The sequence below is a fragment of the Sinohyriopsis cumingii genome, chromosome 17 (assembly GCF_028554795.1).
Source record: "Sinohyriopsis cumingii isolate HCF-2022 chromosome 17, ASM2855479v2, whole genome shotgun sequence".
NCBI lineage: Eukaryota > Metazoa > Mollusca > Bivalvia > Unionida > Unionidae > Sinohyriopsis > Sinohyriopsis cumingii.
In genome coordinates this window covers 25,533,393-25,551,317 of record NC_142977.1, presented here as the reverse complement: position 1 = coordinate 25,551,317, position 17,925 = coordinate 25,533,393, and the positions used below count along the sequence as shown (strand labels likewise).

Here is a 17,925-nt window from a genome sequence, read left to right as displayed (position 1 = left end):
GGTAATTGTAGATAGTGAAGAACTTAAGGTATTGTGCAAAAAGCAAACATGGAAACAAAATGAATGGAGAGACATTTGGATGTATGTAATAACACAATTTACTGCATCTTGTGGCAGGCATATGAAAAAGTCACTAAAGCAAGAAAGTAGGTCACTGTGAGCTATAGTGAATCAATTGTGAGGAAACTCGTGAAAGTTTTAAATACTGGTTTTCAAAACTATTTACTTGCATAAGACGTGGTCTGTTTTGGTACTGAAACCAAAGGTGTTTGTTCCAACTGATTATCAAACAGAAACAGGGTCTTCATGTTCAAAAACAGGTAGCACAGGGCTAGAGATGATATGATAACTTCCTGTATGCCATCTTGTTTCATCACAATAAACTACTGCAAGATACAATGGATCCAAGTGTTGGCCATCTTGCCTGTCTGTTGAACCAAGTTTAAATAATGTGTTCGCTTTGGTTGGACCAATGAAGTTACATGTTTATGTACATTATTGCAAAAATGCAGACCAAATAGCAAAGTGAAAAATTCCTGATCAAATCACCATGAAAAACAGCCTGTGAATCAAAATCTGTGGCCATGATGGAACAGTCATAAGCATACGTTACCAGTACAACTTTACCCAGCTTGTTGTGCAATATATATTCTCTTGATATATTTTAAATTAAATGTGTTTTTTAATTGCACATTTTAGGTCATATATAGTTCAGAATTTTGAACGCAATGACAAAAAAATACATTTATATGCACAAAAGATAATTAAAAGAAGGAACTGTTATGAATCTAAAAAATATAAAATAATGCATTACCAAATATCATTGCAAACTGGAGCTGCATACCTTTAAAAAAATTAGCCTTGATGTTGCAGTTAGTCAATATCTATGACAGCAAATACGGTGTTTTAACTCTGGCTTGGTTCAGAATAAATAACAAAAAGCTGCCCTATATCCCCAAAATAAGCAGGGCAAGAATGTTTGCCTAATTGTACAAACCCTAAGGGTGTAAATCAGAAACAGATTTATTAAGGCAGACTTGGTATTAAAGTGGGATTTGATAAAATTCTATTTCCGGCCCTGAAGGACAAAAGGAAACAGACTAGTCGAAAAACCTACAGTATACATCTCTTTCCCTACAAGGATTTTATGTCCTGTCTTGAAAAAACTGCTCCACTGAAAGACCACCCAACTTTAGAGATCAGATACTCAATGTATGAACTAATCTTTTCTATACAGAAATCACCTCCAGTAAGAAATCACCTGTCTGTGAGATACTACATTTTGTTAGCAGAAGGGGTAGTCTCTCAAAACAGTTGCTACTGGAATAAAAAGTAAATACATTCCTTTCTCACTTAAAAGTCCAGTCCAACTACAAACTGCACACGCCCAGATCTGTCATCACAAAATGCACTGGCAGATCTGGGTCTGTGCAGTTTGATAAGATTGATCAGTAGAACAAAAAACATAGACCCAGATCTGCAGGCACATTATACTACGGCAGATCAGTATATTTGTTGTTTAAAGTTTTTATTGACTTATAAGCAAGTATGTACATTAGTATGTTTGTGTGTGGAATTCTTACTCAGATGATCTTAGGACCAATAGCCCGAATGATGTCATCAGCAGCCATGTTTGTGGTATGCTGGTAGATTTATCATTGATTTAATATGGTGTTTGGAAGTTGAAATAAATTCATTGAATCTCAAGATATTGTTACAAAAAATATATATATAAACAGACTGCAAATCAGGCTCTCTGACAATATCTATATTTGTCATTTATAAGTTGATTTTGCTTCAGTGTGCCTTCTTAAAGATGACTATTTTGGTGGTCACATATAGGAAAAATGGCCAGGCTGCCTATCATCCAGGTAAAATGGTCAGAATATTATCTGCTAGTGATCTTATCAGGAAGCATCTATTAGAAACTGCTGCATCCATGACTACAATGATACATCATTAGTACAAGATTATTTCATGACCTCTGCTGATTTTTCTCTCTGGACACAGTAGACTAGAAGACACGTTATGGAGTCTTCACACTGTTTTGAAATCTGTATTTGAGCAACACATTCTGTCTAAATGCAGGCAATATAAAACTGAAGAAAAAAGAACAGCACATCTTTCTCCTCACTTCAGTGACAATCACTTGAACCCAGTAAAAGTAATTGTTATTGTATGGAGTCTGGTGTTTGTCTGATATATTGCCTGGAATAGTTGTAATGGTAGAACTGCTATCAAGAAAAGAACACATGTTCATCTTGTTTGTTAACCAGATTTTGTTGGTTTCTAAGCACCAAACTCTCTCTCTCTCTCTCTCTCTCTCTCTCTCTCTCTCTCTCATTATTATCGTTGTAAAGAGCATTTGTTGCATCTAAAAATATTGACACTTGGATGTAGTGAAAACATGTATCTAAAGAGTCCTACCTGGTTGTCAGGGTGTGATCTGAACATCCGTATTAAATGCCAGATTGACCATGTACACACACACACACACACACACAAACATTTAGACAAAACAGATAACCACATTTGTGATTTCTTCCAAACAGGAAGAAAGAACTTGTTTGACATGTGCATGCTTTGCCCTGAGGGCCTCAATAATTAAGTTGTCTGACATATGCATGTCTTGCCCTGAGTGCCTCAATACTCAACTTGTCTGACATGTGCATGTCTTGCCCTGAGGGCCTCAATAATCAACATGTCTGACATGTGCATGTCTTGCCCTGAGGGCCTCAATAATCAACTTGTCTGACATGTGCATGTCTTGCCCTGAGGGCCTCAATAATCAACTTGTCTGACATGTGCATGTCTTGCCCTGAGGGCCTCAATAATCAACTTGTCTGACATGTGCATGTTTTGCCCTGAGTGCCTCAATAATCAACTCTCCGACATGTGCATGTCTTGCCCTGAGGGCCTCAATAATCAACTTGTCTGACATGTGCATGTCTTGCCCTGAGGGCCTCAATAATCAACTTGTCTGACATGTGCATGTTTTGCCCTGAGTGCCTCAATAATCAACTTGTCTGACATGTGCATGTCTTGCCCTGAGGGCCTCAATAATCAACTTGTCTGACATGTGCATGTCTTGCCCTGAGGGCCTCAATAATCAACTTGTCTGACATGTGCATGTCTTGCCCTGAGGGCCTCAATAATCAACTTGTCTGACATGTGCATGTTTTGCCCTGAAGGCCTCAATAATCTCTACTTCATATTAAACTCATTCTCTTTTCCATAAGCTGATCACAGTTGATGCCCAAGTATATTAAAGCAACCCAAAAATACATATAGTGAAAATTCCCCCTCTAAAGGCTCTGGCAAGTAAATCATACCTTGGTGATTACTGAATGATTTACACCTGGTGCATAATTGAGTCATCAGTGTTTAAATGGATTCTGAAAGGGCATGGGGTGGCAAAGTGTTCAAAGGCACTCCTCTTTACAGATAACTGACATCTCACCTCTGTCAGCACTGGCTCAAGTCTCAGCTTTGCCATCGAGGCATACATGCCAAGTTTTCTGGGACCACATCAGGGAGATCAGTGTTCACAATCAGGGAGACTGGGACCACATCAGGGAGACCAGTGTTCACAATGAGGGAGATTGGGACTTCATCAAGGAGATCAGTGTTCATGATCAGGGAGACTGGGACCACATCAGGGAGATTAGTGTAGTGTTCACAATCAGGGAAACTGCATCAGAGAGATCAGTGTTCACAAATCAGGGAGATTTCCATAATGACCATTTGTGTCATAAATTAAAGTGTGAATGTTTGCATCATACCTAAGCAAAGGGAATTAACTAAAACAAATAATATTTATTCAACTTTATTAATTTTCTTATGTTATTTTCTTAATATCACTGTCATTGCTTCAAAAATGCATGATACTGGTACCTCAAACACTCAGACATTTTTATCAGCAAGTGCCGTCTTTCAGTCTTGTTGAGAAGTTCTTTTTGCAGCAATATACACAAATCATTTCAAGATCCGAGCTCAAAACGGCCACACTTTGCTTTTATCTCATATGATATTTATGATAACAGTTTTTCCACATACATTTCCATGGTTGTCCATACATTTTCTTTCCCAACATCATCTGAAACAGTGCTCACAATCTGCAATCTCAGGATTCAGGTAACCTAGGGCCTTTTTTGGTCTGGTCATGAAATGGAAACTTAGCTATCACTTGTGCTGTAACTTCTTCACAAAAGGAAATCACATTCCTGAAGAAGCAGCTCACCTATGTTGGAGAAATGTCATCCAGGTTGCTGTCATTTGTGTCACTTTGGCACATGATATGAGGATTTCTCATTTGCAGTGTGATACATACATTTCAAGATCATTTTTCCCCATACTAGAAATGTTCGAATGTTTTGCAAGCTGTGCAGTGCACAAATTTGTCTCCCTTTTCACTACATTTACATTTGTCTATCCAAGCACTGTTCAGTTTGCAAACATATTACTTTTTATCGATGCATGAGTATGTTTCAACATGGTAAAAAAAACATTATATTTCCAAAAAGATCAAGAGCTGTTCATTACTTGTCAGGTTGCCTGAAATCTGTTATACATGACATATTACCCAATATTAAAACACTGACAAGTAAAACAACTTATGTGACGACAGTGTACAATAAATGAATCAGCATCCTAGTCGCTACAAATTTTAGTGAATACAGTCAATTCAGCATGTTAGCTAGATCAAATTTTAGTATGTCTAAGCCAGATCAAATTTTAGTATGTCTAAGCCAGATCAAATTTGAGTATGTCTAAGCCAGATTATTTTAGTGAATAGTCAATTCAGTATGTCTAAGCCAGATCAAATTTTAGTGAATAGTCAGTTGAGCACGTCTAGGCCAGATCATAGTTTAGTGATTATTCAATTCAGTATGTCTAAGCCAGATCAAATTTTAGTGAATACAGTCAATTCAACATGTCTATGCCAGATCAAATATTTGTGAATACAGTCAATTCAGCATGTTAGCCAGATCATATTTTAATGAATATTCAATTCAGTATGTCTAAGCCAGATCAAATTTTAGTAAATACAGTCAATTCAGCATGTTAGTTACATTTGCTTCATATTTTAGCTAGTAATTTCACAATTCCTAATATTTTAATCATTTCTGTTGGGAAAAATATTTTCATCAAAATAGTTTCATGAAATTTTCTTGCCAATATTGTGTGCTAACTAACATTTGTGATTTACAAAGTACAAACAGTACGTCTTTAGAATTAACAGACTTTGGTTTATACACAGGCCATGACCTATATCTTGGACAGAATTTGTTAAAATTAATGACTGGAATTACATGGGCATATTCCTGCATATTTTGTAGGAAAATATAAACCTGTATTAGCATTATTTGTAATCTTCCTGTCATTTTTTAACAATCTCATCTTTCAATAAAAGCAGATAAAAGTCTACCACATATACTTGCTTATGAGTCCAAATGCAAATTACAATGACCTGGTCTGCCATCACATAATGTGCCAGAAGATCTGGGTCTGTGCTGTTTGATTTATGAATTAACTCTATGATACTGCATAGACCCAGATCTTCTGGTGCTTAATGCAATGGCAGATCTGGGTCTGTGCGGTTTACAGTTGGATTCAATTAATAAGTGTGTATATACAGTATTTTAACCAGAAAGCAGCATATCCCCATCATGATGATAGGATACCTAAACAAAAACTTTTGGTTAAATGAGAACTCTGAAGGAACACTAAAATAAACTTTTCCAGATTTCTAAACAAACCTGACACTTGCTGTTACTAGAATATGGCTGAAAAAAATGGGGAACACTCTTAAACCTTTCACAGAAAACCATGTAAATCACAACATTTTCATAGAGTCCAAAAGTTTCATCAAAATTAACTAATCAATTATTGGTGTTTTACATTCAATGTGTATTTAAGCCAAAACTTTGAATAATGACTGATTGCTTTGTTTGTTTGATTGTGTGTGTGAGAGAGAAAGTTACTGGGGCCAAGCCAAAACTTTTGAATAATGACTGATTGCTTTGTGTGTGTGAGAGAGAAAGTTACTGGGGTCAAGAAGGAAAAAGCAGTCTTAATTCAGAAGACTGCCAAAAAAAAGGACAGAAAGAAAGAAAGAAATGCACAAAATATAAATAAATTACAAGAACAGAAATTTACTTTCAACTCAAGTGACAGTTTTGTGACATCTATAATGCTTCTGGTATATCGATTGTTTGGGATATGCATTTTCCATGATTATTCAAGCCCACATCCCTGAACTCATGTACACCTATTTCCAGTTATGTTTCATTTGCTTGTCATTGATCCAAAAATGCAGTGTGACATACGTGTACCATATATACCTGTTTACAAAATGAGACTAACTGCAAACTGCTCAGACCCAGATCTGCCATCACATAATGTGCTGGCAGATCCAAGTCAGTGCAGCTTGTTATGAGTAATCAGTAGAATAAACAACATAGATGCTGATCTGCAGGTGCATTATGCTAAAGCAGATCATTGTTTGCAGTTTGACTCGACTTACATGCAAGTAAATATGGTAATGTGCGGGGGGGGGCGGGGAGGGGCTGCTGATAACTGATTAAAATCAAATCTCTGCAATTCCATGTGGAGATCTGACAAACCAATACATGTTCATGATCTGGTGAACTTTGGAATTTCCCACTGCTTATTTTTAGTTATTAGCAAAGATATATTTCAAATGATAGGTGTCAATTTCATATTTAAAAGCTGTGATTTGGTTGGTTAACCATAAGGTCAACAGATTATGATCTTGGTGCTGATCACATCTCCATGTTTGACTTTGGAGATCAGATTTTAATCAAATTGTGGATGGTTGGTTACTTAATTCATGCAGCATAACAGCTCTGAGCCTCTAATGGTGGTGGTTGGGGGAAATGATACTGGTGTTTGGGTCTGAAAACTGCAATTCTGAATTGACAGAGTCAAGATGAAGAAGCATATATTATTCTGAACTGAGGGTTGAATGCAACTGGGTAGATTAATTTACATATAAATAAAAACAAAACATTAATTGCAGCTATTAAAAAGTTGTTGTAGTTGGAGAGTGGTCTTATTTCCAGGCTGGTTGGAAGAGAAACTGGGATGCAATTTAGAATTTATGGTACAAAAATATGCAACTGACAGCCTGTTTGATGAATGTAAAAGTATTTTTTTCAAACTGAGGTCATTGAGTACATATCTGAGATACTAAACTTGAGCATTTTATAAGGCAAAGGCATCTATAAGAAAGTGAGTAACACTTCTAAGTAATGATATCAATGATTTATTAACATAAAAATATTTAGTGCATTTCATCTTGTGACATATATAAAATATAGAACCTTCAACAAAGTTAACTTCATAAGAAATGTCTAATAGTCATTAAAAATAAAAGTCTCACTTGTAAATCTGAATGAAATAAAGTACTCATATAAGACATCCACACATAATCTCAAGTTTACTGCCATTCTGTGCAATAGCTACAGTGGTTAAATTGTACATATCTTTTTCTACATTAATCCCAATGAAATCTGTACCAAACATTTCTTAGCACCCTTTAATGGTTTACACAAAAAAGAGAAACTACCAGGAAGGTCTGTATATTTTGTATATATTACAGTTCTGACATGTAGGCATCATCCCTTGGAACCCTGTAACCAGGAACAAAAGCTATGTTATACAAAGTATGTTTCTCCAGCCATGAAAGAGAACAGTAAAATTGTCAATATTCTATTTGACAAAACTCTTTAAGATCTTAGTGCTATCCCACTAATTATTCAATGAATAGGGTACCAGTCTCGAAGTGGGGAAACACAGGAAACAGGGTACCAGTCTCAAAGCGAGGAAACATTGGAAACATGATACCAGTCTCAAAGTGGGGAAACACTAGGAACAGGGTACCAGTCTCAAAGTGGTGAAACATTGGAAACAGGGTGCCAATCTCAAAGTTGAGAAACACTGGAAAATGTTCCAAATCCTGTGCACAGTTTCTTTTTCTCCATTCTCAAACATATAATTGATGTATACCTGAAATATTCTCAGCATGTTTCTTATTTTTTAATGTTTTTCTAATTTTCTGGTGTTTGTTTTCGTAATAATATTATTATATGTTTTTTATCCTATAGGTGTTGTCTAATGTTGTAAAGTGCTTAGAGCTTCTAAAGATTAGGCGCTATACAAAGTCCTCATTATTATTATTATTTTTATTATTATTATACAGAAAATATATTGGCTGCCTGATTCAATAAAATAACCCATCAAAGGGCTTGCACTCGGTTAGAAAACTAGTGTCCCTAGAATAGACATTTGCTCTACTAACCAAAAAAAGAATTTCCAAGAATCGTTCACAAAATCAATTTCATGTTGTTTTTTTTAACCAAGTGTTAAAATCATTTCTGATATTCTTAAGCAATAAAAAGATTGTCAAGATGCAATATGTGGAGCTGATTCTATATGTCAAATCAGCACAATTTTCATTTATGTCAAATCAGCACAATTTTCATTTATGACCAAGTTGAGATTGTCTTCTTTTGAAAACTCAATATATATATATATATATATATATATATATATATATATATATATATATATATATGATCATTTATTCATAAGGGATAGTGATACATTGTGTTTAAAAACCAAGGTTGTCATAGAAAAATGCTAAATATATTGTAAATTTTGACATACTGTCCTACTTCTCTGTTTTTAATGCTTAATTTAATTGTTATTTATTTCAGGGAGAAAATCTTGCAGCTACAAAAGTCGGTCCATGAGTTTCATGAGGATGCCTTGCTCGGATTTGCAGAGACAGTTCAGATGAAACAGCATATTTCTGAAAATCGGGACCGAATTAAAACTCTGGAAGATGAGACCAAAAATGTGAAACTGGAAATTGAGCGCATAAATTATGAACAAAAAATAGCTTTGAAAGAGCACACAAAATATGTTGAATACAAGGAAAGGGCTGGAAAGCGGATGCATCAAATAGATAAGAAAATTAATAAAATTGAATTATATTTTGAAATAATAGATGAAACAGTAGAAGAAATCAATCAAAATATATCTGATATTAATCAAAATATTACTCATTTTGTACTTACACAAGCAAAACTAGAAAACATCACCAGTGAAAATTTGAAAGATATTGAACAATTTAAGAAAAACTGCACATGTCTGACAACCAATCAAACCTCAGGTCAAAGTTCAATTTTACCTTCTGATATTAATAAGGCAGCAAATACACCTTTATCTACCTCAGGGATGTATAATATCCCATTTTTAACAGACTTTGGCTCAGGGGATGAGACTGACCTATTTGGGTCATCACCACGGCAACAGGAAAAAAATGATGTTGAAACTGGTAGTGGAGACACAGTTTTATTTCCAGATACAAACAGTGGTTACTATGGAAGTGGTTCAACCGACCAATCAGGGATGAGAGCACTTGACTTATTGCAGTATTTTTTATATGAGATTAATAAACGGGACCAGATAATTTCTTTACTTCAAGAAAAATATTCCAATTTAAGTGATAATGTTGAGCAAGTGAGCATAAGAGTTTCATCAATTCAGTTAGGAAGTTTTCTGAGTAACCTTCAACAATCATTATTGAATTTTACTCAAAATGTCCTAACCCTTGATCAATGGAGAATGGCAAGTAGTGATATTATCAATTCCACCCTCAATAATCAGGATCAGATTATGAAGATAACAAATATGATTTCGGAAAATTCAAACAGAATTGCAGACCAACAATGGAAGCTATCCAACTTAGAGACTCTTGGTGATCAACAGTTCAATGTTCTACGAATGTTTGTGATAAAATTGAACAACTCTGTTGAAGATCTGAAAGAACAGTTTCAGGAACATGAAAAGCAACATCCACTGAATTCTCATGCAGATCGTGTACGTCATGGCCAAAGAGAGCTTGCAACGATTTTATCTCGTCTTGATGACATGGTCCTTCAGGTAATACATAATGAAAATAGGCTTGGTAACCTGGAGGTACAAATTTTGAACAAAACATTATTTGAATGTCAAAAAGCTAGTCGTGACAGAGAGCAGGATATACAAATCCATCAGCATGAAATAAATCTTAGACGAAATGCTCAGACAATTCTGTTACTCAATGGGATGGTTAAAAAACTAGATCAAGGCTTGTACAAAGTTCATGCAGAATCGAGAAATACCTCCAGACGTATAAGAAACCTGGGAACTGATGTAAGAGACTTAATCAGTTTTGTTCCAGCAGTGATAAAAATTAAACAAGAGATTGAACATTTCAAGTTTCATCTACCGACAGGTGAGTCCTGTAAAGATTATTGCATTTACCCGTGTATATAGCCTGTAATATATTTACCCATGTATATAGCCTGTCATGTATTTACCCATATATACAGCCTGTAATGTATTTGCCCATATATATATAGCCTGTAATGTATTTACCCATGTATATAGCCTGTCATGTATTTACCTATGTATATAGCCTGTAATGTATTTACCTATGTATATAGCCTGTAATGTATTTACCTATGTATATAGCCTGTCATGTATTTACCTATGTATATAGCCTGTAATGTATTTACCCATGTATATAGCCTGTCATGTATTTACCTATGTATATAGCCTGTCATGTATTTACCTATGTATATAGCCTGTAATGTATTTACCCATGTATATAGCCTGTCATGTATTTACCTATGTATATAGCCTGTAATGTATTTACCCATGTATATAGCCTGTCATGTATTTACCTATGTATATAGCCTGTAATGTATTTACCCATGTATATAGCCTGTCATGTATTTACCCATGTATACAGCCTGTAATGTATTTACCTATGTATACAGCCTGTAATGTATTTGCCTATGTATATAGCCTGTCATTTATTTACCTATGTGTATAGCCTGTAATGTATTTACCCATGTATATAGCCTGTCATGTATTTACCTATGTGTATAGCCTGTAATGTATTTGCCTATGTATATAGCCTGTCATTTATTTACCTATGTGTATAGCCTGTAATGTATTTACCCATGTATATAGCCTGTCATGTATTTACCCATGTATACAGCCTGTAATGTATTTACCTATGTATACAGCCTGTAATGTATTTGCCCATATATATATAGCCTGTAATGTATTTATCCATGTATATAGCCTGTAATGTATTTACGCATGTATATAGCCTGTCACAACCAATTACAAGGAAAATAGATCTATATCTTGTTTAGAGTAGATATCTTGGAACCTTGTAATGGGAAGGGATACAAAATCTAAACCAGAAACATTCCATATCTTAGCATTCACTCTCAAATGTCATCCAGATTCACCTTAAAAGCAGTCAAGATCTATTCCCAACTGGGCTACCTTGTTGAGACCTGGGTGGGTAAAAATTACAACAGGAAGGTGTGTGTGTGTGTCTGCAGTGTGGCAGTTTATAGTAATGTCTACCACTGGATCATCATGATGCAAACATGTCTCATCCAGTCACATTATCCTGACACCTGGCCAACCAGTCCTGACACTAACCTCTTAATGCTGAGCACCAAGCAAAGCAGCTGCTACTACCATTTATATGTCTTTGGTATGACTTGGATGGGGTTTGAACATAGACCCTGATCTGCAGGTGCATTATGCTACAGTAGATCTGGATCTTTGTTGTTTGCAGTTTGATTTGACTTGTAAGCATATATGGTACCATGAAGTATAAGCCTAACATGGAATAAACATGGTCTTCAAATCAACATGGAATAAATATGGTCTTCAAATCAACATGGAATAAATATGGTCTTCAAATCAATATGGAAAGAGATTGAAACTTGGAATTAGTTCCTGGTAAAATACTCATAAGCTGAATCCAACTGCAAACAACCAAGATTCAGGTCTGCTTTTACATAATGTGCCAGCAGATCAAGGTCTATGTTGTTTGGTCTACTGATTTGTCCTTACAAGATGCAGAGATCCTGATCTACAGGTGTATTATGCAACAGTAGACCTGGGCCTGTGCAGTTTGCAGTTGGTCTTGACTTATGAGCAAGTATATATGGTAGCTATCAGCTTCATCGTATATTTTCAAAATTCATCCCAAGGCTTGAAATAGTTTCAATTAGCAATGATATTCTGATAGAAAAATAAGCAAAAAAATTAAATTATTTAGTTTGTGTATTTCCATCACAAAATATAAGCAATTTTAAATTATCTATCTGAAGATCTGAAAATATGAAAAATCCATATAATTTGGAAAAATCTGTACATATGGTCAACCTGCCTTTTTGCTTGATATATTCATTAACTTAGCAAGATATTGCCAACACACTAGTCTTATTGATTTACCATCTATACTTGTGTATAAGTTGGATCCAAGTGCAAACTGCATACACCCGGATCAGCTGTCACAAGATCTAAATCTATTCAGTTTGTTTGGAGAAATCTGTAGAAAATAAAAGGTAAAGGTCCTGATCTGCCATTGCATAAATGGGACCAATGTATACATTGTTTGCCTCTGAACCAGGCTTGTACAAAATACACGTGGTATTTTCAAGGTTATATATCATTATGATTTTAATGAGAGAAAAAAAACGAAGCATTTGCCATTACTTAAATTTAGCAACAAAGGCATCTCTTTGCCTTGAGAGATCTATCGTTGTTCACAGGGTCATCCCTAATTTTTCATTAGTAGTACCCATAAAATCTACAAAATTTAGCTCCAGATGAAAATGAGTGAAGTGACAGTTTGATCTAATTCAAAGTGTACATGCCAAGACTGAGAGTTTACAAAACTCTAAATATACTTTCTTTCTCTCTTTTCAGACTGCCAAGGGTACTATCACCGTGGTTACAGGGAGTCAGGGATTTTTGTTATTCATCCTGTCAATTTTTCATCTTCTCTTCAAGTTGCCTGTGATTTTTCAGACAATTCAGGTTGGACAATTATACAACAGCGATTGGATGGGTCACTGGATTTCAAACGAAACTGGACAGAATATAAAAATGGTTTTGGTTCGGTCAGTGGTACATACTGGCTAGGCAATGAGATTATTCACTCACTGACCAAAAATCGCAATTATTCGCTTCATATCAAAATGATGGATGTGTCAAAACAGCACTGGTATGCTGAATACAAATACTTTTCTGTGAAAAGCGAAGAGGAAAAGTATACGCTTAATATCGATGGATATCACGGGAATGCAACTGATGCATTTTCATACTCGAACTCCATGGCATTTAGTACTTTTGACATGGATAATGATGCAAGTAGCACACACTGTGGTTTTTACTATGAAGTAGGGTGGTGGTATAAGCACTGCCAATCATGCAATCTGAATGGCCGATACAATCTTGGTCTTGTCTGGTTCAATTCCAACTGGAATGACTGGATTGAACTTCGGACTTCAGTCATGAAAATCAAACCACATTAGTTTTTAAATTACATGTAATTCAGTGCATATCTGATATTATGATGTTGTAAATGGCATTTTTATAATTAATTTTTCTTTTATTGTTGTTTGCATTTATTTTACCTTTTGATATTTTATAAACAAATGACAGCTTGGGCAAAGGATTAATGGGTAAATGATGGGTATTCTTTCAGGTAAAGGAACTAATTTAAAGATATCATGAAATTTGGATCAATATTCAAATTGTTTATTTCATTAATCAGCCAAGATCATGTTAACTCATGTTTTTAAGCTTGTTCCAACAGCACTAATCATTCTTGCTAACAAATGATGTCACAGTACCCCTGCTCTGCCACCATACACAGGTGGAAATCAACAGAGTTTTTAACAGTAGTAATAACGAATGGAGAAAAAACTGCTGTAATTAATGCAAGGGTTCAATCTGCTTTACTAAATGTTTTAAAAGAAAATTATTATTCATATTTTTATCAGCTAAAGCACCATAATCTGCATTATTTTCAACAGTAATTATTTCTGTGAACAATGTTAGTCTAATGTTTCTGCCCACCGCTTAAACAGTCAATACACAAGTCAGGTGACTATATTTTGTATTTCTCGACCATGCCTATTGCAATGTGCATTATGATGTAGTAATTCTGTACACTTTCAATACTTACACAGCACCATACACTGATAATAATGGCATATTTCTGATGGCAGATCAATGAAAGAAAAGCAAGAATGAAATAGCAGAAAATGATCAAACAATGTAAAATAGATTGACAATCACTCTAAACTTGATGCTGAAACAAAACAATTCCCATTGTTTGCATTGTTATCTCCCTTTACTGGCCAGTTATTGCTTCCCATCGTAGGTATTTTACTGTATTGATCAAATTGTAAGAGCATTTAGCTAAGTTTAAAGTGATTTAAAAGAAAAAACTGTCTATCAATTAATATAAATTTATGTAATTATACACATCATTGGCTCAAATGTGAATATAGATTTCATGTTTTTACTATGTAATATTTAGCATATGTCCTACTACTAGGGGGTTTATTCTTGGACTGGAAGGAAAACAATCTATTCAGTACTGAAAGAGTCAACTGTTTGATGAGTAAATTTTACATCTGAAACAATGTTTTGTTTTAAATTATATACACCTACATTTTTAGTTACCAAAATGTATATCCCAGAAGACCTATACATGCATATTATGCATTTTATTATTAAGACCTATACATGCATATTATGCATTTTATTATTAACTTGTGTTTACATACATTCTTTTTATTTAGGTTGTACAGTAATGTACTCAAAAAGTGTACAGAAGGTGCCACAATACTGAATCTAAATTAGAAATGTCCTTTATTTTTATTTATTTTGTTCTAATTTATGACTTTTTCAAATAAGATACAAAAGAAATATTTCCTGGCAATGCTGGGGAAACACAAAACTTGTAATATACCCATGTCCTGTGGATAACTAGAATGTCTGTAAAACCATCAGCCAATTACTGCAATCAAGATTATCCACAGACTCAAGGTATAGCCAGATTGGACACGCTTCCAGAAAGGTCTGGGTTTGATCCTCATCATTGGCTCATCCTGAACTGGCTCTTTTCTCTACTTCCCTTGTCACTATATAACCTACTAAGTGTTCCTGCAGTGTAACACCCCACCCCATTTTACATATATAACAACTAGGACACAATAAAACCTGTTGTTTTTTTTCTTCAAATGCTCATCTTTACACTGGTGTATTAATATGGCATCATCTGTCTGTCTACATTTAGCTGGCCTTCAAGTTTAATATGGTTATGTAAATCTGTCCATATGAACTCACTTGTACGTCAAATGCAACTGCAAACTGCACAGACCCAGCTCTGCCATCGCATAATGCGCCTGCAGATCTGGGTCTGTGCAGTTTGTTTGGAGTAATCAGAAGAAACAAACAATATGGACCCTGACCTGTAGGTGAATTATGCTATGGCAGATTAGAATCTTTGTTGCTTTTGCAGTCTGACTCGATTTATAAGCGAGTACATATGGTGCATAATTACTGGAGGATGTATCACAGCAAGAGAAAACTTAAGTTTTTGCCCAAATATATATAATTATGACATGACAATGGGGTCATATACTACAGCACACATCCTGCCTCAAGGACAAGGTCATGGAAAGGGAAAATATGTGACCATGTTTCATTGTTCTGAGTATAACCTTTGAACCACCAAAGATATTTTAAGGAAACTTTCCTCAAGTATATATTGTGACTAGGTGGTATTGCATACCTTAGCCATTCCTCCAATCTCAAGGTGAAGGTCACATAAATTAAACTGTAACTCCAATTTTGTATCCTTGTCCAGAGTAAATTTTTTGAACCACTACTTTCCCTTAGTGCTATATCATGACTAGAATGTGTGTCAAATACCATAGCCATATGGGATGAGATAATGAATGGAATCTTGGAATCATTTATCACATGATTGCAACTGATACTGGTCTGATGATAATATCGCTAAACAATACAGTAATACATTTCTGGATTCGCAAATTCACGGATTCGTGAAATTTTCATTGGTACCCTCTACGTACATGTTTTCTTTATTTTATTGAATTGTACCTTCGTTATATGACTTCTGTGACATATGAAGTTTACCTAGTTTACCTTCCTGACAATGACAAAGAAAACGTCAGTCATTAAGTTTACAGTCCCATTCATTACTTGGTTTTACCTTACTGTGAGTGCAAAAGAAAACGGCAGCCAATGAATTAGTATAGGGGTAATATTAGTATACATATACTGTAAATGTGCTAGTGTGGCAAATACCCATTAGGCGATACTGTACTCTATTTTTACATCAACCATTTATTTCTTTTTTTAAGGGTAATGTATTAAGCTAACTTTTAAATGAAATTAAAGTGCTTTGGGAGCATGATTTGGGTCATATTTAGGGTTTAAACCCTAGAAATAAGCATTTATTAGCATTTTTAGTGACTCGTGCCAAACATTCGCGATTCCTCCTGATCCGCGACTGGTTCTGGAACCTAACCTCGTGAATGTTCGAGGTATTACTGTAATTTCATTTTCTTCACTGCTCCAGTGGCCTAAGTGGTCAGAGTGTCTGCCACAGGTGCAGGAGGTTGCGGAATCAAACCTTAGATGAGTCATACAAAGGCATATAAAAATGGTACTAGCAGCTGCCTCGCTTGGCACTCAGATTTAAGAGGTTAGTGTTAGGACTGGTCAACCTGCTGTCAGGATAATGTGACTGGATGGGACATGATGCTACATATCTGCAGCATTTCCCCAAAATCCCAGAACAGTTACATGTTTTTACAATCAATGCATGGATCTATAATTTCCGTTTGTGTTTTGATTTTAAAGCCATTTTGCAGCAATAAGATAAGCTATACTTGGCAGCCATTATATTTGGGAGAGGTCCAAGAACCTGGGAAGAACCACAGACCCATGGGAAGCTACTGGCAAGCTTTCTCACATACCCAAACTGGCTGAGCTGAGACTTAAATCAAAGCAGGCAGAGGTGAGATGTTGGTGATATGAAGTGTCAGTCATATGTCACAGATGCAGAGCTTATAATCTAAGACAAAGATCCTGTGTGTGAATATGATAGATAAAATGACCTCTGTTGAGTGCATAATGAATGTAAATATTTCTGACTAAAAATTTAAAACAAAACAAATATTGTTAAAGGAGTCAAAGTACATGAAGGAAAACAGATGACAGAAAATATTACAGGCAACAGAATCAATATTTCTTATTCTTATCTTTCAGTAATATTTGATAATTTCTCAAAGTATTTGAATTTCTCAACTCAGTTATGGCAAAAAAGGCTTATTTACAAATTTATCCCCTGTTTAATAGTATCCTTTTCATTGTATCTCTTTCACTATCTATAATTCAAACAAGATCATCAGTATTATATACAAAGCAATGTAACATACACACAAAATTGAAATGTGTCTGCATGATATGATCCCTACCATGGTTATGATAAATGATCATTATAGGTCAAAAAAAGTCAGGTAAAACTGTGTTAATTCTTAGCATAGAGAAGATAAAAAGCTACCAAACAAATTAGTTCAAATTCATGAAATCGTTCAAAATCTTTTGGATAATTAACTCTATGACATGGCCACATTGTAGGACTTACAAGATGAACAGAAACACTGTACTAAAGTATTTATCTTTATCATAAAGGAAATGGATAAATGGTGACTCATCAAAAACTGTTATTACTGGTGCCACTTTCACTGCATGTACGTTATTGATGAATTATCAAATTCTCTTGCCCCAGCGACAGTTCTTTGTTTAAATATCAGGAAATAGTTGGGGGGGTTTAAGCACAATTTAAATATCACAAAACATTAAAGTGTAAGAATACCTGTAAATAAAGTTGATTGAACTTTGATTCACATTTGGTATTATTCCCTGCAATCCTAAAAAAAACATAGTAAAACAGATTTGTATTCCCACATTTATTGGGTTGGGGTGGGG

The 17,925-nt window shown here is 35.0% G+C and overlaps 2 protein-coding genes across 4 annotated transcripts in view; one reads left to right on the top strand and one right to left on the bottom strand.

Moving 5' to 3' along the window:
• The window catches only part of LOC149778280 (uncharacterized), a 44,209-nt gene extending 29,615 nt beyond the window's left edge, over window positions 1-14,594 (top strand). Inside the window, exons 2-3 of the mRNA XM_089938295.1 lie at window positions 8,742-10,306; window positions 12,817-14,594. Coding sequence (XP_089794421.1) covers window positions 8,742-10,306; window positions 12,817-13,424 — 2,173 coding nt within the window. The 3' untranslated portion in view covers window positions 13,425-14,594. The remainder of the gene's footprint in view (window positions 1-8,741; window positions 10,307-12,816) is intronic.
• LOC149778279 (uncharacterized) overlaps window positions 1-17,925 on the bottom strand; it is a 333,696-nt gene that overhangs the window by 104,470 nt on the left and 211,301 nt on the right. The gene's annotated exons all lie outside the window — the stretch shown is intronic.